This window comes from Vicugna pacos, chromosome 4 (genome assembly GCF_048564905.1).
Source record: "Vicugna pacos chromosome 4, VicPac4, whole genome shotgun sequence".
Lineage (NCBI taxonomy): Eukaryota > Metazoa > Chordata > Mammalia > Artiodactyla > Camelidae > Vicugna > Vicugna pacos.
In genome coordinates this window covers 34,625,826-34,651,153 of record NC_132990.1, presented here as the reverse complement: position 1 = coordinate 34,651,153, position 25,328 = coordinate 34,625,826, and the positions used below count along the sequence as shown (strand labels likewise).

At 43.5% G+C, this 25,328-nt stretch overlaps 1 protein-coding gene and 1 long non-coding RNA gene across 10 annotated transcripts in view; one reads left to right on the top strand and one right to left on the bottom strand.

Moving 5' to 3' along the window:
* The window catches only part of SMARCA2 (SWI/SNF related BAF chromatin remodeling complex subunit ATPase 2), a 160,286-nt gene that overhangs the window by 41,339 nt on the left and 93,619 nt on the right, over nucleotides 1-25,328 (top strand). For 7 of the 8 annotated variants that reach the window (XM_072959542.1, XM_072959544.1, XM_072959546.1 and 4 more), the window contains exons 9-19: nucleotides 695-865; nucleotides 9,122-9,175; nucleotides 11,832-11,962; nucleotides 12,212-12,269; nucleotides 14,500-14,600; nucleotides 15,832-15,979; nucleotides 18,038-18,201; nucleotides 19,517-19,583; nucleotides 20,232-20,342; nucleotides 23,041-23,283; nucleotides 24,726-24,839. In XM_072959542.1, coding sequence (XP_072815643.1) covers nucleotides 695-865; nucleotides 9,122-9,175; nucleotides 11,832-11,962; nucleotides 12,212-12,269; nucleotides 14,500-14,600; nucleotides 15,832-15,979; nucleotides 18,038-18,201; nucleotides 19,517-19,583; nucleotides 20,232-20,342; nucleotides 23,041-23,283; nucleotides 24,726-24,839 — 1,362 coding nt within the window. The remainder of the gene's footprint in view (nucleotides 1-694; nucleotides 866-9,121; nucleotides 9,176-11,831; nucleotides 11,963-12,211; nucleotides 12,270-14,499; nucleotides 14,601-15,831; nucleotides 15,980-18,037; nucleotides 18,202-19,516; nucleotides 19,584-20,231; nucleotides 20,343-23,040; nucleotides 23,284-24,725; nucleotides 24,840-25,328) is intronic. The other variant, XM_072959549.1, reaches the window with a different exon arrangement.
* LOC140696045 (uncharacterized) lies at nucleotides 1,050-4,683 on the bottom strand. 2 transcript variants are annotated; one of them, XR_012071993.1, is made up of 4 exons: nucleotides 4,570-4,683; nucleotides 3,558-3,661; nucleotides 2,588-2,882; nucleotides 1,050-2,113 (listed from the first exon to the last, which is right to left on the bottom strand). It is a non-coding gene; the product is annotated as an uncharacterized lncRNA (long non-coding RNA). The 2 variants fall into 2 exon arrangements; XR_012071992.1 differs by lacking the exon at nucleotides 2,588-2,882.

Here is a 25,328-nt window from a genome sequence, read left to right as displayed (position 1 = left end):
ACCAGAATCCCCCCAGTTTGACCTTTCCTATCAGCTGCAGTGTTTGTAATACTTTTAAGTATCAGAAGTTATTTGGTCAAATCGTATTCGATCCTTTGCCTCTGGAAGTACTGATTGAAATACTTATGAATGAAATACTTAAGAATGAACGTCCGGGAGTTGCTTCAAGACAATCCAATTTGGGATTTCTAGGGAGGAGCTGGGGGAAGAGCAGCAGTGGAACAGGAGTCAAGTTTTTTTGGGTTTTGTGTGTGTGTTAGTGGAGGTTCTGGGGGTTGAAGCCAGGACCTCATGCATGCTAAGCATGTACTCTGCCGCTGAGCTAGACTCACCCCACCACCAAAATACAAAGTTCAGAGTAAGACTCAGATGGTGGATTGTCAGATTTTAACTTTTTTTTTTTGTGCAGTTAAACCCAGAAGAACAAAGGGCTGGCTCAAACTGCTTGATCACGCCACGTAAATAGCGTGGTTATGTGTGCTGACTTTGCCGTGAACTGCAGTGTCCGGGGATGCAGGCATTGCACCTCCATGTGTTTTCCAGTCCCAGACAGGGTGTGAGAACGTGAGCAGTCTGAATCAGGCTTGCTGCGCACACCACCAAAGTTCAGACCGTCGGGGAGAGGGACGAGTGGAGAAAGGCGTTGTCTGCAAACTTTTATGATGTTCTGATCATGCTCTTCTTTCCGTAATAGGCAGAAGATGAAGAGGGCTATAGAAAGCTGATTGATCAAAAGAAAGACAGGCGTTTAGCTTACCTCCTGCAGCAGACTGATGAGTATGTGGCCAACCTGACCAACCTGGTTTGGGAGCACAAGCAAGCCCAAGCAGCCAAAGAGAAGAAGAAGAGGAGAAGGAAGAAGAAGGTGAGCGCCGGGGTGGCGGCAGCCGAGCTGGGGACGTGTGGTCAGGAACCAGCTTGAGCACGTCTTTTTAGTTAATACGCACTTCTGATTACATTAATGGGAGACTTCAATGGTTGTATCGTAGTCATTACTGATATAAGTGGCCATGGCGTGAAAGAGTCGGTGAGGTGTACTTGGCAACACATCGTGGACAGAATGTTTATTTGGTTCATATTTCCACCACTGCACACAGTACTCAAAGATTAAGTATACGCTGTCAATAGGAAAAGGAAAAACATGGACACAGAGAAGTGTTGGCTCAAATGCAATGCCAGTGAGGCAGGGGACTGCTGAGCTAATAAGAAACTGGAATGAAGATGAAGATGAAAATGCAGTGTGCAGATTGAAAGGAGCCAGAGGAAGACGTAAGAGGTAGCTTTAGGGAACTTTGAGAACATATTCCAGCCTGATTATTTGGACAGAGAGCGATGGCGCGATTGTTCATTCGGTTCAGCTGCCCTGTGGTCACACTAAGGGAAATGTGCAGGTCAGGGTTTTAGATGAATTACAGAAAACAATAAATAGTCTTACTAAATTACATGCTAATTACCATGAGAGGCAAAGGGTAAGGTTTCGAATCTCTGCCCTGCGGATATTGTGTCTCCGTTCACCGGCAACCTTCCCTGTATAGACCTGTGAGTACAGATCATCTGTGAAGCTCATGTAGTCTGGTAATGTTGCTTTCGGTTGATGTTTTGTTTTCATAGTTCTGATTGGCCCGGGTATGAACGTCAACGGAAAGTCTTGGTTAAAACTGTGAAGGTTGAGGATGGATAGCATTTAATCACTCCTTCTCTGCACTGAATGATTGAACAAAGTGTCTTTCAAAAAATAATTAACTTTATGGCTCCTGAATTCTCATACCTGTTTCATAATTAAGGAGGAGGAATAAATGACGGAGAAGGAGCCTCCTCCACCTCATTTCTTTAGCATAAGGTAGCTTCCCTAGTTGTGCAGGTGAATGAGGGGTGACTCAGGGCTTCCGTTTTGACATTTCCTTGGGGAGGAACACCTCATTTTCTTGTCAGAGTAGCATCACAGACTTTGCAGAATTCCAGCTCCCAGTTTCTGACTTAGAAAGACGTTGCAGAGATTTTCAGGCTGCCTTTGTGAAGAGCACGTGGCAGGCAGATCCTGTAACGTTCTGTAGGTGGACCGCAGGAAATGGCAGTGTTAGTCGCCCCAGTCCTGAGGTGTATCCTGTGGATGCTGTCACGAAAAGGTCACGGTTAATGTTTTTATTACTAACATGCGTATTCTGCATTTCTTTGTGATTTAAAGCCAGTGGCCCAGATTGGAGCTTCGGGGTTTTGATTAATGGATTCTGGCCCTAGCATTAGATTGTTGTGTTGTCACAGGCAAAGAAAGATACATAATTGGGTGGTCATGACTGTGCTTTTATTTTTCTGTTAGTCTGTGCAGAGCAGGAACCTGTCACAGCACTCTTCATGGTGCTGCCAAGTCCACATCACCTATAGGCTGGCTCTCTACCTCCTAAGTCTTGCATTCAGGTTTGCTAACAGCACTTGCTCCTGTGTTTTATGCATTTGCTGAGCAAATGTTAACTGAACACTTACGTCTAGTGTCCTAGATGCTGGGGGAGGTGCAGTGCTGAGGAAAAGCACTCTTGCCCTCTTAATGTAATCAGAGAGAAAGACAGACAGACGTTAATCAAATACTCACCTGAATACATAAATATAACCTGTAACGAATGCTGTGAAGGAAGCAGGGAGTCACGCTGGGGCCTGATTTCCTGGCAAACAAATAGTAGGTGCCAGAGTGACTGCGGCCTGGTGGCCGTCTCTGGGCAGCTCCCGTTGACGATCTCACGTGATCGCATGTGCAGAATTATGACTTTAGCATCAGCCCTCTCCCTCTTCCCTGGCATGCTGTCAGGACGTCTAGCGTCTGAGCCCTCCCTGCCCTCAGCAGGACCGAGGAGATCAGGTCCTGCGTTGAAAGGTCCTGGGCCGTCATGCTGGGAGAAATGGGATAAAGACGGACTGTCAGACACTGGGTTCCTTCCTCGTCCTTTCTGAAAACTGCCTCACAGGGTTTGAAGACTTAGTTCAAAGTGAGTTACCCAATTCCAGATGTACTTTAATTCAAGGGCAAAGAAAATGGATGCTTTCAAAAGCTGATTATCTGACACTTTGGATTATCTGTAGTTCTCCCCTCCATTAGAGTGAGTGACTGAGAACTGCTGGCTCCAGCTTCTCTGTTGCGGAGGGAAATCGCGGGCACGTACAAATTCCGAGCTGCCCCCTTCAGCATTGCCCCTAGAAATGCGTTGTCATGCTGTACCCATCTGCAGCGTTTGTTTTGTTTTGCTTTTAAACTAAGTAAGGCATCGCTAAATCTTTGTTTTGAGAAAAGCTTCTTTATCTAGTGAACTCATAGCATTGAGCTGGTAGCAACACTCGTGGGACAGCTAAGATACAAGTTGCTCGAAGAACTGTGCCGTTGGAGACGGGTGTGGCGGACCTTGTCATTTAATGGGAAAGGGGTTACTTTTTACTTTGTGTGAAACTAGTGTATAATGTTGAAAGAACTACCACAGTGTAAGAGAAGGTCTTTTCCTCTCTTGGGGAGTGGGTCGTGTTTACTTGGTGTTAGTGAAGAGTGGAGCGGGCTTCCCTCAACCTCTCCTCACCTTGCTGCGCCTTGTCTTCCCGCCGTGGGCGCTGCTTCTGTGAAGTGTACATTTATAAATCACTCTGAGGCTTCTCGTTCTCAGGCTGGCCTTCCATTAATGCTCTTGAAGTGGAAGAAAAAGAAGTAAACTCTGTGTATCTACTTAAGGAGGAGGAATAATTTTCAAAGTGTTGAAATATCTAATTATGCGGCACAGTGTCTGCTGTGTGACAGGATGAACGCACTTACGTGCACTTAGCATCACCTGGAGGTCTCTGTTCTCTGCCATAGCATTCTCTACTGGGGAAATACAAGTGGAAAAAGGGGGTGGGACTTGGGAAAGCCACCGGGTGTGTACAAATAGGGCTGAACACGCTAGCTGATGAAACTGGACCACTGTCTAAATCGCATTAGTACGTAATCTTTTGCATATGAAACATTTAATTACCCATCTATCACCCAGGGCTTCCGTCTCTTGATCTGCAAGAAGGTGATAGGAACAGTACCCACATCCTAGATGTGTTGTGAGGGTTACATAGGAGAGTTGATGTAAAGTGCTCAGAATGCTCCCTGGGAAATAGTATGTCCTCAGTGAATATCTGTTATTTGATCAAGCAGTTCATGGCATAAATATAGGATCATGATTGTTGAAATGTGGTTATAGGGGGTTTTTTTTGAAAATAAAATCTTCTTTTTCCCCTTACTGCATATTCTCTGTGATGCTGAGAAAATGAATGGCCACCATTTTTTTCTAGGTGAGGATCAATTAATTATTTAGGTAGGATGTCTTTCAGGACCATGCCAGGCTCCTTGACTCTTGAGGCCGCAGTAGGGTATGAGGATTTATTATTTTTGGTGGACTCTGCTTACCTCTCCCTCCCCAGCTCCTGCAAAGAGTCTTTTCTAATTATCGGCCTCTAATATCCAGTGATTCCTAGCGATAATAAGGTATTTCTTACAGAGATTTAGGGTGTATTTTCCCTTAAAGCTGTGGTTGGGAGCCCATGCCAGCCCCCTGCCCCTAAACTTACTGCTTAAGAGTCGGGTCCTTTCAGGGATTCAGCTTCCCTGGCTGTTGACTTCAGGCCAAAAATAAATATTTCATTGCCTCTTCCAAGTCTTTCAATGGGGGGTACATGAGCAGAACCACGCTGTCGTTATTTATTCTGCCGTTTCTTGGAAACCCATGATGCCAATGGGAGCATTCTCAGAATCCACGGGGAATGCCAGGCCAGACCTCTTTTTCATCGTGGTCTTTGGTTTTCTTTCCGAAATGTGTTTTAATCTCTTTCTCTCTCATCAGACGCTGTTATAAGTGAATCTCAGGTCTGTGATGTTTTGGAGGGTGATCCTTTCTGGTCTAGTGTATTGATCAATGTAGTGGTAAGAAGTGTGTTTTTATTTTTCTTTCCATATCAAAAAGTTAGGAAGACCTCTTGGTATAATTTTCGGTGAGAAGAGCATCAAATGGAAAGTAGGGATGTTGTTGGGACCTTTGTTTTAAATTCAGGTTACTCTCCCGGCCTTCTCAGTTCTTTCATCTCTTTTCCCCAAGAAGATGATTAGTTGCAGTTTTCCTCTATAAGGAGATTTTTTCTTGTATTTCATTTTATTTTTTAATTCTTATTTTTATTGAAGTATAGTTGATTTACAGTGTTAGTTTCAGATGTACAGCAAAGCAATTCAGTTATACATATTTTTTTTCAGATTCTTTTCCATTACAGCTCATTACAAGAAATTGAATATAGTTCCCCGTGCTGTACAGCAGATCCTTGTTGTTTATCTGTTTTATATATAGTGACATGTATCTGTTAATCCCAAACTCCTAATCTATTCCTCCCCCTCTTCCCCCTCTGGTAACCACAGTTACAAGGAGATTTTTGTAGGTGAAAGGAAGATTCTAAGGCAGTTCTGGGTATTTGAGTATAGTGACTGTTGTAAAGGCAGTAGAACACAATGCCATGATAATTAGATTTATTTGATAAGTCAAAGTGAGTGAAACCAGGAGTTTGGATCAAAGCTTTGCTTAACTGGATTGACCAGTTACTTGAGTCAAAATGTTGGAATTGGTTTTCTCTGCAAGGCACAACCTAAGTAGCGTGCAATTGCCTGTGAATTTGATATTCTTGGGCATTTTTTATTGCCTGATCACTTATCTTAATGCTCAAAGGTCCACTTAAGTGACAGTGAAAATAACCCAAGTGGTGGTTTCTGAAAATCTTCGGTTTCCCTCGAAGCAGAACGGGTCTTTAAGATGCCAGCGCATTTGAATGGTGTTTCAGCATATTATAACAACACCTGCTGGGGGATAAAATGTGATCACTTTATCATGTAGATTGTAAAATACTTGGTACAGATCTATTTCTTTACGGGGTGAGGCTATTTGCGGCCTGTATTGTGGTAGTCTGCATAAGGTACCCATTGAAGCCCGTTTTCTTGAGTTCACATGGCGTGGGATTTTTGTGTTTGGGGATTCCTTTCCCACCTCACCCGTCTCTGATTGTTTTACGTGGCCTCTGCAAGGAAGCTGGGTAGCTGCACATAGCATTGTGCTTGAACCTTCCTAAAGGGAAGGTAGGAATTGACACTGGCCTAGGAAATCGGGAAGGCAAATTGTCTTTCGTACGGAGTAATTTGTTTTGCGTCCGCTTCCAAATTACGTTCCTTCCTCCCTCCACAAGCATAATTAGTTTCCAACTTTTTGCAGGTAGGAAGAAACCACTACAAAGTTCCTTTAGTTCCAGTTATGGATGAACTGCAGTGGGCTGTTTTGTTTTGTTTTGTTTAAATCAACAGAAATAAGCTCAGGAATCAGCTGGTGGTATTGACAGGATGTTAAAATTTGCATCACGCGATACAGATTCTCTGCCTATAGAACTTCCTCAGGTAGCTGCTACCGCAGTCAGCACCAGGTCGTTTCACCAGGGGCTTAGTCTGTCCAAGGTCATCTCCAGTGGTAGCACCAGTCACAATCTGTTTGGCACTGATCATGAACAAAAAAAAGAGAAGTGGGGGGGGAGGGGGAGGGAGGGAAATTGAATGTTAAGCACCAATCTGATGTGAGGATGTGGATTTATGAAAGCATACCAACCAGAGATTTTCTCCAAACTGAAGGAATTCAAAGCATGACGGGAGAGCTTGACATCTCTTGCCAGAGAACAGACTGCCACCTGGCTTCCGCCTCATATAATAACATTGCCAAACTGGGTGTAAATCTAGGGCATGCAAGAGAATCGCAGAGTGCCAGCTCAGTGAGGAATGCGTGTATGTTCTTAACTATTTTATGATTTACACACATATTGGCACTTAATTACAATAATGATAATCCACTGAGTGTATGGTAAGTGGAAGGCATTGTTCTTGGTGCTTTCATTCATTCATTCATCCATCAAATACTTATTTAGTGTCTTTTAAACACCAGGATCCCTTGTAGGTATGGGAATACCTGAGTGAGCAAATCAGACAGAAATCCCTCATGTGGTGACATTATGTAGCAGTCATCAGACAGCACTGTAGTCAGCCTCAGGTAGAAATGGAAGAAGAGCCCTCGGACTACCGCTGATTCTTTTACACTGTGGAAATTGACAGTGGCAGTGTATATTACACGTCACAGTGGATTGTACATATTGAAAGAGTGACTCGGTCCTGCAGCAGCCGGATCAGGTAGGGACTATTACTTTCCCTATTTTACAGAAGAGGGAACCAGGACACAGAGAAGATTTGCTCAAGATCACACAGATAATTCCAGAACCAAGTTTCTTAAATCTAATATTACATTGCCTTTCAACTGTAATACTGAATGGAATTTTAAAAACTAGTTTAGAGGATTGTAAGTAATGGAAGGGTCTGATTATGAGGTAGTTTGTTGATAACACTCTAGCTAGTCTACAGCATATTTATAGAAGAGTATCCTTTAGAATAATTTCGGTTTTATTGTTTATGGTCCTTGAAGCTTTTTAATGTACTATTCATTGAAATGGTGATCCAGTTCCACTAGCTAGATACTGGAAATTGGCTTATTCATTGTCTCGTTTGATTTTCTTTGTTGGCCAAATCAGTGGCTTATTTCTGATTTGTATGGAAAGAATAGTGGGATTAATTGACTTTCTCCCATTAATTAAAAGTGTTGCTGGAATATAGTGCCTGCGAGTTCCAAAAGCGGAATACTCAGAGGGGCTGGTAGTAGGGATGGGTCCTTCTCTGAGCCTTTGTGTGTTGCTCTCTGTATCCCTAGCCTAAACAGAGGGCCTGGTGCTTTTCGATGCTGGCCATTCCTTTTGAGCTTGTAAATATTTTCACTTTGGGGTGGCATAAATAGAAAATCCAGTTCTTGGGAAAGCATAACCAGAGGGAGCATTTCATTTCCTAGTTTTTGGTGAAAGTGGTGTATTTTTAACGCCTTGTGCTTTGGCGTACATGTATACATGGCTATTTTGCAGAAAAATTATAAAAGAACTTCAGAAATTTCAAACATGTACAGGAACTGTGTCCTTCTTCAGTATGGACAAAAGGCTGGATTTTCAATACTAAATGTATTCCGTAAAAGCTATTTTGTCAAGAAACAATTGAGTTATTTTCGTGGGAAGCAAAAATGTATTACACAATCAATGCTTCAAGTAAACAAAGTGGAGTTAATATCGATTCTGTATCATTATGTATATTTTTAATTAACTAAAGGGCCCAGGGGAGGAAAGCTCATTTTCTTAAATGTCTTGATAAAGGAAATGAGTAAAGTTTGTTTTTTTTTTCCTTCATTGCACTACACAGAGTAACTTTAAAATAAGGATTCCATAAAGGTGATGTTAAAGATCTCACTTATCAAAGAGATGGTTGTAAATGTGAGAAATTTCAGACCATTTTGTGTTTATTGCAGACGAGGCTCTCTCGGGCGTGCACAAAATATGACATCATCGTAGCTTGTCCTTTAGGTTGTCTTTGAGGCACATAGAGGTTAATGTGCTAAGATATTGGAATATTTAAGAAATGGAAGATGACAGAATTTTTCAGGAGATCACAGTGCCTGCATCGAATTCCCCCACATGCCTACTGTGGCAATACTGTAAACTATGAAAGCCAAGTAGGGAGAATGAAAAACATTCAGAGAACTCACAGAATTTTGTATGATTTTGTATAATGACCCAAGAGCAGTTCACAGTTCATTCTGAAATGAGTGGACATTTTTAGAAAACGTGCCAAGGGGATGGGAAAGTCGCGCTGATTGCATCAAGGTAAGTCTTCACTCAGGGGACACTGTAGATTCTGACCTCTGTCTTGATGCTATCACAGCTTGAGCTCTTTGGGTCCTAGAAGACGCCATCCACCAACCTGGAGTGGGCCAGCCTGAATCACAGCTAGCTTTCAATCAAATAAAAGGGCCCAGGGGAGGAAAGCTCATTTTGCCAATAAAATACATACTTTGTCTCAGGGAGTGAAGAGAAACACAAATAAAAGGCATTCATGCTTAAGCTTTGTTAGGTGATGATGAGTAGAAATGAAATGCAGTCACATATCACAGAGTTACCATGAGGTCCTTCCTGTACCCACCTTCTTGGTTTACACTTAACGTTTGGCATTGTTTTGCAGAAGGCTGAAGAGAATGCGGAGGGAGGAGAGTCCGCCCTGGGACCAGATGGAGAGGTAAGGGCTTTTGCTTCCATTTCTACTGTGCTCTGCTGAATGAGGTGCACCATTCTCTGTGTGTACTAATTTTATTTTTACTCAGCTATTCATTTTTAAGTAAAAATAGTAGTACATTAGCATAGTAGAAAATTAGAAGAGCATAAGAGGGATACACTGAAAAGTCATCTTCCAGCCCAGACTGCCAATCAACTCATATTAAATTTCATGTGTACCATTCCAGAATTTTCTGTGCACATATAAGCATGTGCTTATGAATATACCGAATGTATAAAAAATCTTGTGATTCTCTAGTTACGTTTTCCCCTTAAATAATACAAAAGCATAAAATATGACCCAGTTTTCTTAGTCTGTTTCCAGTTTGAAATTTCAAAACTCCAGAAGCCAAACAATTTATGTATTTTGGTGACTTATTTTTTTGACATTTTCTATAAGCTTACCCTGTAGCCTCTGTTTGTAGATTCATCAGCATATTTCTAAATTTTCTCTCCTAGTATTTTTAGTATTCTTCTGAATCACAAGAATACAATGATTGATTTAGCGGATGTCTTTTTCTCTGAAAACTCACAGTTCTGTGCCCGTCGTTCACGCCAGCAGGCATCCCCCCAGAGCAGAATGGGAAGGGAGTTTGTTTCAAACCGAACCGCCTTCTCCTCTCACAGATGCTGATCAGCCTGCTTGGAGGACTAGGGTGGGTGGAGGAGTGCCTCTTCCCATTCTAGAATCACTGTACACCCATGACGTATTGTGAATGTGAAAAGCCTGGTGGCAGGAAAAAGGTTGAAACCACTATTCTGTGCAGAAACTTCTTGAACAATAAATGTTGCTTAACCACTATAATTCATCACAGGGAAAGAAAGGACCAGGATAAATGTCTAACGTGTAAGAAACACTCAGTGGGCTGTTATGGGGGAAGAATACTATATGTTAGAGCACCAAGAAACAACTCGGATTTGTAAAAGCCCAGCCTTACGTAAGCATGCCTCACATCGGTCTGTAATTAACAAGCACACAGGGAGAGATTTAACGTGTTAGTGTGATTGCCCTCTTATCTCCTTTTATCTCTTGGGAAAATTAGCTACTGATCTCAGGCCTGTGACATACACCTTTATTTATTTTTTTAATCTTAACACGTGTATGTTCCGTTTGCTCAAGTGGGCAAAGTGGACATCTTGCCCAGTTTGTTTGGAAATAACGTTTTGATCACACTCTGCTGTGCTCATTCCGTGTTTTTGCCAAAGTTCGAATCCCGGCTACAGTGAGCCCCAGCTTTCTTTGAAGCATGACATAAGCAATAAAACAAGCTGTATTGTAATAGTTCAAGGTAATGGAATATGATTTTTCCAAGGGAGGTGATAGCGAGCGGTGTATTTCCTGCTTTATCGCGTGAGCATCTCGATGACCTTCTGCCTTAATGAGGAAGAGGTGCTGTCCTGATGTGCGGAGTCACAGTGTCACAGCCATGGCTTCAGCACACATGAAAGAAAAAAAAGACAGTCTGGAGTCAGACTTTCCTTTTTTTTTAAAGGTTATTTTCCGGATAATTGCTAATATATTGTTTCTTATTCTGACAGTGCTTTGTTGAGGGAGAAGGGGGAAGGAACCAATTTTTTGAAGGGGGGGTCATTTCCTATAAGACATGGAAGATAACTGATATTATACTACTTTTCCTATCATTTTTATTTAACTCCAAATAAGAATAATTTAGGAAAAATTCTTTGGAATTAATGAATTGTGTAAACATTGAATTTTGTTACTTTGAAGGGAATAGATAAGTTGAACTCCTCACAAATCAAGCGTTTCCATACAAACGCCTTGCCCGGGGGTCTGCTCCTAGAAGGGCAGTCACCCTTTAACAGAAGCATTCATTTGCATAGGATTACTCCATTTTTAGGCCCTTTAAACAATTTGTTCTCTAAAGTAGGTTGAACACAGCCTTTGCAATTTCGCTTGTTCTCTTCATTTTCTGAGCATGCCAGTTTTTGCTGAGAGTCTAATAATGGACGTCAGCTCAGACTTGGTCCATTTGCCAATGAGCAGAGCAGAGCCCTTTGCTTTATCACATTCACAGGTTCCCATGGTTGGGCTAGGTACCCTGTGGTTTTGGTTAAGTGACGTAGTTTCTGCAGGAGCCAAACCTGGCATAATGAGATGATGCAAGTTATAATTCCGTTTCCCTTTCCATTATTCTCTCTGGAACTGTGACTTTGCAGTTGTCCTTATCTGGGTTTTTTTTGGGGGGGGGGTTCTTAGTGCAAATAACAAAAATCAACTCTGCCCAATATAAGTAAGAGGGGAGCGTCTTCATAGGATGCTGGGTGGCTCACCAGCTCTCCGGAAGACCGGAGAACCTTACCCGGAGCTACACTGTTACTTCAGTCACATGTTACCGTGGTACTCTGCGGCTGCTTGGTGAGGCCGTGGTGGCCTTGGGGGCAGGCAGGGGCTCGGCACAGCAGGTGCTATGGTGCCGGCGCTGCTGCTTCTACTGTGTACCCTCCCGACAGTGTGCCTCCTGATTCCCACCCCCTTCTAGGTACTAATCAGAGCCTTGGTGAGTGCACCCAGTTGGTGGAACTTAGGTCTTGTTACCTTAACTGCAAGGGAGGCTGGCGTTGTCTCAACCCTGAGCGGTGCTGTGTTCTCCCCTTTCTAGCCGATAGATGAGAGCAGTCAGATGAGCGACCTGCCTGTCAAAGTGACTCACACAGAAACCGGCAAGGTCCTGTTTGGCCCAGAAGCACCCAAAGCAAGTCAGCTGGACGCCTGGTTGGAAATGAATCCTGGGTAGGCATTAAAGCAGAATTATTGATGTTCTTTGACTTTTTAGGTTTTTGTGGTCCTTGCAAAATCTTGGAACTAAAGCAACATGATCTTTACTGAACTTTGTTAAAATTATTACCTGCCTTTGTCATTTGTACATAGAACGTGCTGCTTTATCTCTCTATCCTCTCTCTCTCTCTCTCTCTCTATCTATATATTGTATTATAATTTACAGAACTAAGCCTCCTCTCCTCCCCACTCCTTTTCTTGTAGTTACGAAGTTGCCCCTAGATCGGACAGTGAGGAGAGTGACTCTGACTATGAGGAGGAGGTACGTACGTGTCTGTGCTGGGAGCTCGCTGGTTTGCAAGTTCATGGGGAAGCCCCCATGTCCCTCTAGCCCTTCTTCCTCCAGTGCTGGCCATTGGGGTGACCACTGGGGCTGAGGTTTTGCCAAAGCTTTATGGCACCTGCCTAGTGGTACGGTGACTTCTTGGGAGTTGCTGGCCAATGGGGAAACTGGTTGGATTCTAAATTTATTGGAAACCAAGAATAGAGAAGCTGGCATCAAATTGGAGATGGGGAACAGTCTTTTGAGAAGAACTGAAGACAGATTACTGTGGGAAAGGCAATTCCACACCTCTGAGTGGTTTGCACTGAGGGTTAACGGCCTAAAAATGTCTGAAGTCCTTTATGCTTGGGCCCGTTCGAAGTTGTAAGTCTGGAAACTTGGACAAAAAGGGCAACATGTACTTGGTTTCATGAGTTTATTGATCCTCTTGGTTTTTCTTTAACTGTGATTCTTGTTTGAATTCTCTGGATTTACTTGTTACCCAAAGATAAGTACATGTCTCAGTCTCTTGGGTGGAATAGTTAATATAGCCAGAACCTAAAGTGGTAATCTTGGATATGTTTAGTGGAAATTAAAGCATAATAAGGTTATTTTTTAGATCAACTTTAAAATGCTTAACAACTACAGATAGAAAGGTTGAAAGGAGATTTTTATCTCCTTTAGTAGATCATTGTTAGCATGTAGTCATGAAATCTGATGTTTACCAGTGTAGTGGAATCTCGGGTGAGAGAAGGTCCCGGCACAGATGCCCTGGACCAATCAGAGCAGCCTTACCAGTAACAGCTCACCAGGATTTTAAGACAGTTGTTATTTCCTTCTGTTCTGTAGCCTTGTGTTTTCTGAATCAATCTACCATGGACACATTGCTTTTGCAAAGAGGAAAGATGATAAAAGTTACGTAGTTTTTATTAATAAAAAGCATACTGTTAACAAGGAAATACTTCTAGAGGCATGCTATTTTTTTGTAGACTACTCTCTGAGATACTTGAAGCTTACAAAATCAATTTTAAAAGTGTCTTATGCTTACTTGGATGAATGGGCCTGTAAATGATCCACTGGAAGGAACTTCGCATTGAGCCGGAGAGCCAGGGAGGGACAGAAGAGGGACAGAAGGCAACTCAACCCACAGGTGCCATCCCGAGGCTGACAAGTGCAGACCACCCCAGACAGCTGGGAACGGAGTGAACTCTGACCTGAGGGTTCAAACACCCGAGTCCTTGTCACCGAGCGAGTCACCGTCCCCTCTCAGTGTTCATCTGGCCGTGAGGGAGCTATGCCGACTCCTCAGTTTAGCCCTTGGGGCTCAGTGGTCTGTGATCATAGATTTGATTGTCAGCATTACCATTATGTCAGTGTGTATCGTTTCATTCAAGAATGATGGAAGCAGGGAGGGTATAGCTCAGTGACAGAGCGTGTGCTTAGCATGCACGAGGCCATGGGTTCAATCCCTGGAATCTCCATTTAAAAAACAAATTCTTTTCTTAATTAAAAAAAAAGAATAATGGAAAATTATTGTTCTCTCTAAGCTTCCTTTTAAAGGAAATTCTCAGTTATCTGGAAAGATTCAACACCATAGGTAGTAGTGGACATTATGGGTATTTCGTGAAGCTTTCAAACAGGCCAGCAGAACGTAGTGCACAGTTGAAAGGTGGAGAGGTAATGAATCCTTTGCCAAGTCATTGGCAGTCTTAATCGAAATATCCAGAAATGTGTGCTGTGAAGTAGCCACAGAAAGCACACACAGAAGGCCGTGCTCACAAGCTCCAGTCCCTCCACTATGGATGCGTGTGGGACCATCCAGGGCCCACTGGGAGCATTTTTATGAGAAGAACAATACTAAGATCTCTTCAGTTGGCTTTGGAGAGAACCGTATAGGATGTCTCTAAGTGAGCAAGAGCAGATATGGTCTACGGGACTCTGATGACCAAACAATGATAAATACTCACAGAATGATTTTTACATATTTACTCTTGGGAGCAGGGGTCCCAGAGGACCCTCAGGGGGTTCCTTTTGTTCTTCTTTCTTTCAGTGATTTAAAGAGTGATGGAGTGTTAGGTATCTCAGTTACATATGTGTGAACTTTACTTCCTCCTTCAGTTGTATTCACTTCACTTGGGAGGTTGAATACTATTTACTCTCTTTTGAGAAAATGCCAGAGAGAGTCCCTTGTTGAGAGGGGTTCTCCCTCATATCTTTGTTCCTTTCCCAGGATGAGGAGGAAGAGTCTAGTAGGCAGGAAACTGAAGAGAAAATACTCCTGGATCCAAACAGTGAAGAGGTTTCTGAGAAGGACGCCAAGCAGATCATTGAGTAGGTGCCTCTCAGAGCTTTCTCTCTTGCAGATGCATTTCAGGAGGGTTATGCTTTATGAGTTACCTTTTAGAGAATTTTGTCCAAGGAAGGAAGCCGGCGTCAATGGCCACACGCCACTGGAAACGCTGACATCAGAAGTTCCCACTGAGCTCCCGGCCCCCAGGCCCCAGTGGCTGTCCTACTGCTTGGCTCCTTCCCGAACCCTCTCTCTTGGCCTCCCCACCTGTCGTTTGCACTTGCGCCCCAGGTGGAGTTTGCCCCTCCAGACAGCTGCCTCATTTCCTTTCCTACCTCCCTTAATGGCATCAACGCTCACCCAGAACCCCAAGTGAGAAACGCCCCTCCCTCCACTGTCCTCGCTGCTGTCGCTCGTCAGCCACCGAGCCCCCCTGCCCAGTCTCTGAATCACCCTGGAGCCCTCGGGACCTCTTCTTCCCCTCTCTTGAGCGCCCAGTTCCACACCTCACCCTGGTGGTCGTCTCCATCAGCGGTCTACACAGCTCTTTGCTTGAACAGTTCTAGTATTAAAAGAAAGTTGGGGTGAAATAATATGCAAAATAGAACATTTTTGAGTGATGAGATTAAAAAGCAGCAGAAATAGACATTCGAATATGAATTTGTTCTCATTTTGTTCCAGAGCTGAACGCCCCCTTCAGGAACCTTTGTTTTACCTGTCGGCCCCGCCTTCTTCACTGAAGGTCTTAAGGACCCCTGGAGGGCTCCTCATTCATTGCCTGTAGAATAACCCACTAGTTCCTTAACAGGGCGTAGAAAATAGAAGACTACCTTCCCTCTTTCCCGGCTCTTTAGCATCACCTTCGGCCCCCTCTCACCTGTCTTCCAGGCTTGAGGCAGTGCTCTGTGGGTAGGATTTAATCTTTGTACTTTAAGGGCCTAGGACAGCTTCACTGGCAAGGTGCGAATCTGCAGGTGTCGGGTTGCCGCTCAGAGTGGTCACTGGAGGTGCATCTGGCCCGTAGTCCCATCCTGACGCCACCACCTTCCTCGTGACCCGGGCAGATTCATGCACCTCTCTGAGCCGGCAGTTCTGCACCTGCATAAAACGGGGATCATCATGATAACGTCTGCCTTGCTTGCTGTTTTGCAAGGGTCACAGATAATGTGTTTGAACCGCCAGGCATGAGTAGGTGGTAAATAGACGTAGGCTTACCGCAGCTCTTTTAGGCTCTTGGTTCTCACGCTTGACTCTCAGCTTCCTCTGCCTCAGGACGGCTAAACAGGACGTGGACGACGAGTACAGCATGCAGTACAGCGCCAGGGGCTCCCAGTCCTACTACACAGTGGCGCACGCCATCTCGGAGAGGGTGGAGAAGCAGTCCGCCCTCCTCATTAACGGGACCCTGAAGCATTACCAGGTAACTGGCGGGGTTTGTGTTTTCTCCGTAAGCCACCGTCTTCTACCCGATTTTAGTAGCGGTGTGTGGTGCTCATGCCTGTTGCTTAAGAGCTTTGATGGTGGTGTGACGTTTCGGGTCACCTGCTTCTACGATGGCCGGTCTCCCCACTGCGCCTGGAGTTCTCGCGGTAGAGTGTGCCGTTTACCGTCTTCACCCCGGCACCCCTGCTTTCTCTTTTATGGTTTGGGGATGAATCGTCTTTTCGGCAACCCTGGCTTAACATTTGGAACCATTTTATCATGGATCCCTTCCAGATGGAAAAACCCAGGCACGTTCTATGAGTGGAGGGAAAATCTGTGCCCTTTTTTTTGAAGTAAATGAAGTATGTCTGTCTTCAAAGTTTCTGGTGATGGCTGAGGTTGAGCACTGTGGGCTCAGCCACCTGCGAGTCGCTACCTGCTATGTATACGGGGTTTTTTTCGTTGTTTTTTTTAAGGCACAGGAAAGTGGTGAGCGTCCGTGCTTTGATGAAGCTAGACTGTGAACATGAGGGGTGTTTCATGTGACCTGTCTGGGGTGAGGTCTGCCCCTGTCTTCTACCTCCTGCCACTTTGTAGTGTTTCCTGAAGAGTGTTCCTTGGGACAACTGTCCCATGAGATATGCCTCCAAAAGAAAGGGGGAAACAGGTTCTGTGGTTAAATAAATATGGGAAATACTCTCAGATGTGACTAGGGGTAACGTATAGTTTACTGTTCCAAGTCTGGATCCTCATGAGAACAAAGAGGGGCCCTTATTACTGATAATAGGTGCCACCCAGGACTGTCCCGTGCCAGCCAGTCACGTGGGCACCCTGGCACTGACCCCTCTCATCTCGCAGTGTTGCTGTTGTTCTGCAGAAACCTTTAGGCTGACTCAGGTCTTGCGTGGTACAAGTGGCGCCCCCAATGGCTTATCCAAGTAATTTCTTCAAACCACGGCAATGCTCTTCGTAAAAGAAACTTTTATATGTGTGGCATTGGCATTGCCAACTTCTTCTTGGTACACGGATGGCTTATTGTCTCCTCTTTGACCGCAGCCTTCTGGAGGGAGGTGTGCATTTCACACACCGAGGTACCCACCTGCTTTAGCTCCTTGCATGGTCCTTTGCACAGAATAACCATTTCATAAATATTTAAAATAAAAGAATGACTAGCTCTGTTTTTACATAAAACAAATGAAAATTAACATTTCCCTAAGAGTAAATTCATTAGCAAGCTAAATGAGAGAGAGGGAGAGAGTGAGAGTTGATCCTGTCATTTGTGATGTGGTGGAAGGGGACTGGTGGTTGGGAGACGGGAGTTGAACAGTTTTGTGTTTTCACCCAGTCTTTCTTGTGCTCAACATGGGAAATCCAAGCTGTGCCTCTGGTGCTGTGCTTTTGTACTTTATAAATATGCTGAGCACGTTTCCTGACAGTCAGCTGCCCTTGGGGAGCAGCACCTCCATTGCAGAGTTTCCACGTGATGCCTGGGAGCTTTCTCCCCCAGGAAGTGCCCTCCTGTGGGTCCAGCAGGTGGCCCTGGCTCCCTGGTCACTCCACCTCCACACTTAAGGGGATCCTACACCGAGGGGAGCCTCTTCGTTACCAAGAAGGCCGTTTATAATGACCTGTGATCCCAGTGCCAAAGCTGCCTTCTGGTTTGTTTTTGTTTAATCCTCTCGTTGGCTTTTTGCTTTTGGAGTGGTGGGGATGGACTTTAGTTTGGGTTTTCTTCATTGATAATAATTCCAGAATGTCATACGCTGTGAAATGCTAACTAGGGATGAACAGCAAAGCTGCTTAAGATCCCCCCAGTCCGCTCCAGCCCATCATTTCTAAATCTGATTAGCACTCAGCACCTGCCAAGCAGCAGAGATGATTACAGGCTCGTATTCGAAATTTGTTTTGTGTTGGTGCTTCTTCCCCCGCTTCCCTACAGTGGGAAATCCAACGTGTGGCACCGCAGAGTTAAGAAGTCACAGCGTCACTTGAGTTGTATTAGTATTAATTACCTGTGCAGATCTTGGGTAATTGAAGCAATTACTCTTCATTGCAGCTCCAGGGCCTGGAATGGATGGTTTCTCTGTATAATAACAATCTGAACGGGATCTTAGCTGATGAAATGGGGCTGGGAAAGACCATTCAGACCATCGCACTCATCACTTACCTGATGGAGCACAAAAGACTCAACGGCCCCTATCTCATCATTGTGCCCCTTTCGTGAGTAGAGCCCTTGGTTCTGCGGTTCTCTGTCTTTAGGCGGCAGCCTGCCCTGTTCACAGTTTGCCCTTGTGTCTTGTTTAGGGCAGAATTGTAGCCCGCAGTGGGATCACTGACAGCCTGCAATCTGGTGTTAGGTTTTCATTCCCCACCCCAGCCTCTTTGATTAGCTAGTTGAGCACAGGATGGAGTGATCAGACCAGCCCTTAGCATTGCACACTGCACAGTGCGTCTTATTCATTGTCGCCCCTAAAGTGGCTGAAAAAGCCAGAAGCTTTTGATTTTTTTTTTAAAGATTTCTTTGATTTTTTATTCTTGTTCCATTTCCCAAAGGTTACACATATTCAAAAATTATATATTCTTAAATCGTCCTTTGGTGTCTCTTTTAAAGTGGAATCTAAGTCAAAATCATTGCTGTGAATTTTGCATTAAACTGCCCTCAGTTCGTGCAGTTTATCTGCAGTGATTTTGTTGTTTCATAAGGACCGATCTGCGCTGTTCTCCATTAAATTCCCAGGGCCTCGCCCCCTGCAGGCTCCTGGTGGGTCTTTAGCAGACACTCCTGAGAGAAGGAATACCTGTTGAAAACTGCCCTCCCTGGAGGGTGGTGTCTCTGGCTGTGGGTGTGAGGTTGCAGTACTGTTCACTGAGATCTACAGTGATTGCAGACTTGGACCTTGAGAAGAAATACTCTATTTTAGTATTTCCTTCAAATTTTGTCTAAATGAGAATGATTTGCAGGCCTCTTTAATTTGTATTTTTTGAATCCGTGATATTTAGACATTCTTTCTGTGTTATCTACATTTTGAACATATGTTTTGCTGTTTTATCTATATTTTGCATGTTCTGATTCACATATAACATTGATGCTTTCAGATCTCTAAAAACGGCATTCAATATTTTTCCCCCGCTCCCTCTTGACAGATTTATTTAATATTTTGATGTTCTTTTATACTTTGTTTTTCCGAACTCAGCTTTTCTCTGAACTTGATATGGCTGTTTCTAGAGTTCCGAAATCACTGTGGTAATTGCTATTTTTCAGTATTAAAATTAAGGATTTTTTTTTGCCCTCTATGTTTGTGCATTCTTTAATTTTTTTCTTATGAACCCACAAACAAATTTGTCATGCTTTGTGGCAGTTTATTTCTAACTTATCTCTTATTTCCACACCTTTGAAATAAATACGTAGTTGAGATATTTTATATTCTCTAGCCCCTTTTAAGGTGAGGCCTGAAAGTGAGTAAGAACATCTTTTTGACCACTGATTTTTATACAAATGTCTGTGTTTTATACAAATGTCTCTTTTGTTCTATAGGACTCTATCTAACTGGACATATGAATTTGACAAATGGGCTCCTTCTGTGGTGAAAATTTCTTACAAGGTTTGGAATGCTGTATTTATACATAAATGTGGAAAAGCGAAAAATAGACCCTATTTTCTTCATCCCATATGCACATCTGTGAACTGTATTTGGTTGTAAAGTTTTGTCATGTACATCATGTACTAAACAGTGAGAGTTAATCATCCCAAGAAGATTACTGTAATAAACCATAATTACTTTCAGATAGTGAAAAGCAGAAGAAAATTGTTAATTATCATATTGCGAGGTTTCTGATGAGAGTAATACAAATGACAAATATCACAATCCCGCGTGCTGCCGCCGCCATGCCCGCTGCCCCTGCAAAGTTCGGCAGTTCCCCGGGTGCCTGCTGTCCGCTCCCGCGGAAACGGAGCCTTTCAGCAGAGCGGCGGGTTCTCTGCTACCGTGAGGTCACCGTAATTTCCTTTCCTCTCCCTGCCTTCCCTCGGTCTTCAGCGGGAAAGCCTCTCCTTAAGGGTCTGAAAAGTGTCCAGATGCGTGTGCGATTTTGCCAAGCACTTTCTTCCCGGATAATGGACCGTGTATGATAATTGCATGTATGTGCCATCCTTAGTCACGTGTCTGGGCTCCATTAAGCCATGGATAGTGAGGGACAAGGCACATGCACTTCCATCGCGTGAGAGACATCTATTTTTTCTTCCCATTCAGGGCACCCCTGCCATGCGTCGCTCTCTCGTCCCCCAGCTCCGGAGTGGCAAATTCAACGTCCTCCTGACTACTTATGAGTACATTATAAAAGACAAGCACATCCTTGCAAAGGTATGTTTAAAAAAATTCTTTTAGCCCTGATTACGGACCATTGCACTGGCGTGTAAAGTATTCCCCAAATTATACCCACTAGTATAATTTGATCATTAGATGGCTTATCTTTCTCCCTCTCTCTCTTTTTTTTCCAAAGAGTCGGATGTATTTTGGTCATGGGTTTTTAATTTTATGCATGCTTTTTTTTTTCTTTTAGTGTGTCATTGATCCGGAGATTCTTTCCTAGCCTCTCATAGTTAATGAGTTTACATCTCTTAAAAAATGTACCTGGGTTCCTTCTGCAACTCTTTTTCTCTCCAACAGCCCAGAACATCATGCTTGTGGAAGAAATAATTGTTTTTGTTGCCCTGGGATATTGTCAGTAGCGTCATTTCATTCCTCTTGTGCCTTTGTCTCTCCAAAGATGAGTAGGCATCTCTCCATATGGGCTTCTCCATATGAACACTTATCCAAGCGGCAGCTTTTGTACTATCCCTGTTTCAGGTTTTTCTCAGTAAAATATTGGGCTATTATCGTTTGAATTCCTCTGGGCTGTTTCTGTGACTGTTTATTTGGAACTGGGAGAGAGTTGTTTTCTACCTGTGACCTACATGTCTGCTAATTTGTATGTCCTAAGTTGTCCTTTAGCCAAAAAGTAGAAATTTCTCTTCCACTTACATCACCTTGCCTCCTAATACACTCGTATAGAGTGATGGAAGTCCTGTCTGTCATGTAGCACGTAGGAAAACTTAATTTTTTCCCCTTTAGTAATTTCTTCTATCCTGTGGTGTTTTGAAAGCACTATAATCTGAAACTAAGTTATGGCTAGAATTGAACAGAATCCCTGTTTCTGGGGTCTGTTCTATCTCTGCATTAAACCTTTGCTCTGGGAACGGAAGGTCTCCTTCATGGCATCTAGGAAGTAACATAAAGGAAATGGGTTCCCGGGGGAGGTTTAATAATTGATACGGCACCAGCAACAATGCTGTGTTCCTGTTCTTCAAACTCCGAGATGAATTTGGCAGTGTCAGAAATGACGTGCTTTCAGTATAACTGTGGGAATGTGTTTGTACGATTGAGACCCTTTAAAAAAATTCATATTGTGTCTTCTGCATATGTATTTCAAAATTCATCGGAGAAGCCTGGTAACGAGATGTATCGCTTTTATTTGTTGCTGGAGAAATGAAGTTCTGGAAAGGGGTAGTGACTTTTTCCCGACTGGAAGACCTAATTAGCAGTAGACCCAGTAGCAAAATCTTAGGCCTCTGATTCCTTGTCTGTTATTTCATAAGCTAAATTAGGCAGGAAAGTAGACTTAGAATGTTTGTTTAAATGCATTTTGTGAAGGGGTGATTACGTTTATTTATTTACTAGTTTTTTTAAACGGAGGTCCTGGGGATTGAACCCAGGACCTCACACATGCTGAGCATGCACTCTACCACTGAGCTATACCCTCCCTTTGTTTCAATGCATTTGTTATCTCCTGGCCTCTTTTCACGCTCTTGGTCAGCCTGGGACAACCGATCGTACCACTTTAATTATTCTTAAACAATTTTCTTAGAGTGGGTTGAGGAGGGAAGAATCAAAACTCAGGTGGTTTCTTTCACCTGAACGTCGCAGCCTGACTGGTGATCTTCTTTCCTTCCCCCTGACTTCCCTGGTGCTCCTAATGAGGGCGGCGAGGACGCTGCAGAAAGCTCTGCTGGCTCCCTCCTCTCTCTCGGAGCTTTTCAGCAGCATCCAGGGACATCTGAGCACCAGATGCTTTTCTTGGCCATGACTGCTGTTTTATAGAGAATGAATAGGCTTAGTGGAATATTCCTCATTGTTCTCACTTTAAGAAACAATGACCTTGAAGAGGGCTGCAGGGTCAGCTATAAGAGGAAAGGGACTGTGTGTAGACTTAGGAAGGAAGGTTATGTCATATTGGTGATCCTTTATCTTTGAAGTGATCGTCATGCTGGGGGAATATATTGTGTTTAATTCTGAAGTTTTGGCGTAAACAGAGGAATGATATGTTAGCACTGCCCTCTCTGCCAGTAAGTATAGCATTTCACGGTCAGACATCTTGAAATAAGGGTCCAAGACCTGGCAGGTAAGTAAGATGTGTGAAATAAGAGATCCAGGTTGCCAGATTTTACAATTTTTTAAAAAGAAGCCAGCTGTCCAGATTTTTATGTGAAATATTCCAGCTTTTAAATGTTAGCAACTAGTTCAAATTAAAAAATAATGAAAGAACACAAGCCAAGGTAGTAGGCAGCCCAGGTAATAGAGAAAAAGGCTTGAAGCTGCAGGTACCTGCTGATACCATCTTGGAGAAACCAGTCATCAACTTGTGCTTCAAGGGGGATGCTATATTCTGTACTTACTATGAGCAGAGGTAACATGGCCATTAAATCTGGGATAGCTGTCCTGACACGGCATTCACAGAAGGAGTAGTGGATGGGGAGACACAGGAGCTAGTCCTGGCCGCACCATTTCATTCTGGGCCCAAGTTCCCTTCTCTGCAGAAGAGTGATTTCATCGTTACACGCTGTTTGACGTGATCTGTCAGGTGTGGGAAGTAGACTGTTAAGAGTCTTTTATCCTAAGGCGCATCGTGCTGTTTCACGTACCAGGCACGGGCTCTTTGGTTTTCCACACCACCACTGGCCTGTCGGAAGCCGCTGTGTTTTCCCGTGCTCACCACGTGTCGGCCCTCCCTCTTCCGTTGTAGATTCGGTGGAAATACATGATCGTGGACGAAGGCCACCGAATGAAGAATCACCACTGCAAGCTGACTCAGGTCTTGAACACTCACTATGTGGCCCCCAGAAGGATCCTCTTGACCGGGACCCCGCTGCAGAATAAGCTCCCAGAACTCTGGGCCCTCCTCAACTTCCTCCTCCCCACAATTTTTAAGAGCTGCAGCACTTTTGAACAGTGGTTTAACGCTCCGTTTGCCATGACTGGAGAGAGGGTACTGGTCTAACTTTTATTTTTCCCACTGCATGACCATGGAATGAAATGAAAAGCGCTAACGCTGAGAACAGGAGAGCCACAGAAAACCCAGAGAGTGGTTTTACAGTACTAGGAAGCCAGTCAGTGGACGGATGTGTTCTCATACCAGGCTTATTTTTCTGTCCTAAGAAAATGGACCTAGTGATGGATCTGTGACGCTAGGATCTGGGATCCAGGGTGTCATCATCCCTTCATCTTTTTGCCAGTGTGTCAACCAGGCCAACAGAGGGTGTTCCTGACTGGTGGAATGCGTAACTGCTCTGGGCCACCGGGGGATAAACACAGAGATGTTTGCTGACTCAATTTAACCACAACTCAACCTACTGAACACAAACCTTAAAAAAAAAAAAGTTCTTGTTATAAATTTGGACTTCCCTTTAAACCGTTTCCACATAAATGGTTGGTGTGTAAAACCAAATGAATTTATACTAATTTTCTTTATACATTGTTTTCAGATGTTAGGGTGAGCCTGTTTTGTGGGTATATAAATACTCCTCAAATCCTGGAGTTCCCATTTTCAAATTTCTTACTACCATTCCTTCCACTGTCTTCTCTTAGAGCTCATTTGTGGAAGGAAACATGGGCCGTTGCCAGAAAAGAAATAGGTACCTGTCCTTTTGATTAGGGGTTTCTTAACTATTGGAATGAAAAGCCACTTAAAATGCCTTAGGGAAATTTATGTCAGAGCGATTTGGCCCTTTAATTCTGAGGTATGTTATAGGTACTTTGGCCTTTTGTCAGTAATTCGTTGGCTTGCCCATTTGTAGGAAGTAATGTCAACCAGCTCTGCCCCCTAGAGGCTAATTGAGGAAGGTGAAAGAGAAAGCAGAGGCTTTATCAATAGGACTGAACTTGAACAAGATGAGAGCTGAGCAAAGGAAGAGTCAAGTAGAGGGGCTTAGAAACCCACCAGCATAAACTGGATCTACCCTTGTTCTGCTTTTTGTGTTCAAGCCTTGCTCCCTTGGTACGTTCCTGCATCTGAGACAGACGAAGTTAAGAGCCTAACTTAATGCTTCAATTTTAAGGAAGAACAAACACATTCACTGTTGCCCTATTACCCGTGTCCTACCCGTCTTTAGCCAGCCTTTCTTGCAATCATATCCCATAAAATTCTGAGCTGTTAACACAACTGATTTAAAATTGGTGGCTCTGGGCCCTTTTCCCCAGAACTCAGCAGTAAGACAAAGACACCCATTTAGAGGCTGTTTTATTACCACCTGGTAGGCAGGTGGGAACAGAATTCTGATGTGTACATGACGGGTATAAACCCGGCCTTTATGCACATAAAATTTCAATCATGTATTGAAACCAATAATAAATGTAGCACAAAGAGTTATTACATGAAACATCCTTTTTTAAAAAACAAAAAGATCAAATTCATCTAAGGTTTTCTTGTAGGTGGACTTAAATGAAGAAGAAACTATATTGATCATCAGACGTCTGCATAAGGTGTTGAGACCATTTTTACTGAGGAGACTGAAGAAAGAAGTGGAATCCCAGCTTCCAGAAAAAGTAGGTTTTGCAAGTTCAGCCGTTGTGGCTCCTTCCCCTGCCAATGTATTTGAAGTATCTGCACCTGAAATTGTGTTTCTGAAACTGCAGGCTTGTATTTTCAGTTCGAGGAGTCTGGGAAACACCATGAAGTACTTTTTTTTGTTAGATAGAAGTAGAGAAGGTAGGATAGAGAGAGAAGGGGAACTTCAGCATTTCATCTTTGTTTCCAAAAGCAAGCAATGGGGGCAGCTTTTATAAAATTACCAGAGTCAATTGTGTCTCACCACATTTAGTTTTCACTTACATTAATGTAACATTACATCCATTAGCCTTGTATTTTAACTTTAGCCTTTTTTCACTAACCTCACTGAGTTCACTCTTACCGGCTCCATAGAAGTGTTCTGCTTGTGAGCCAAATAAGGTTATGAGCTTGGGGACTTGCATTGTTATCAAAGGGCCTCATACACATTTGCCAGGTTTCTCGGACATATGTTTGTTTAATATTTG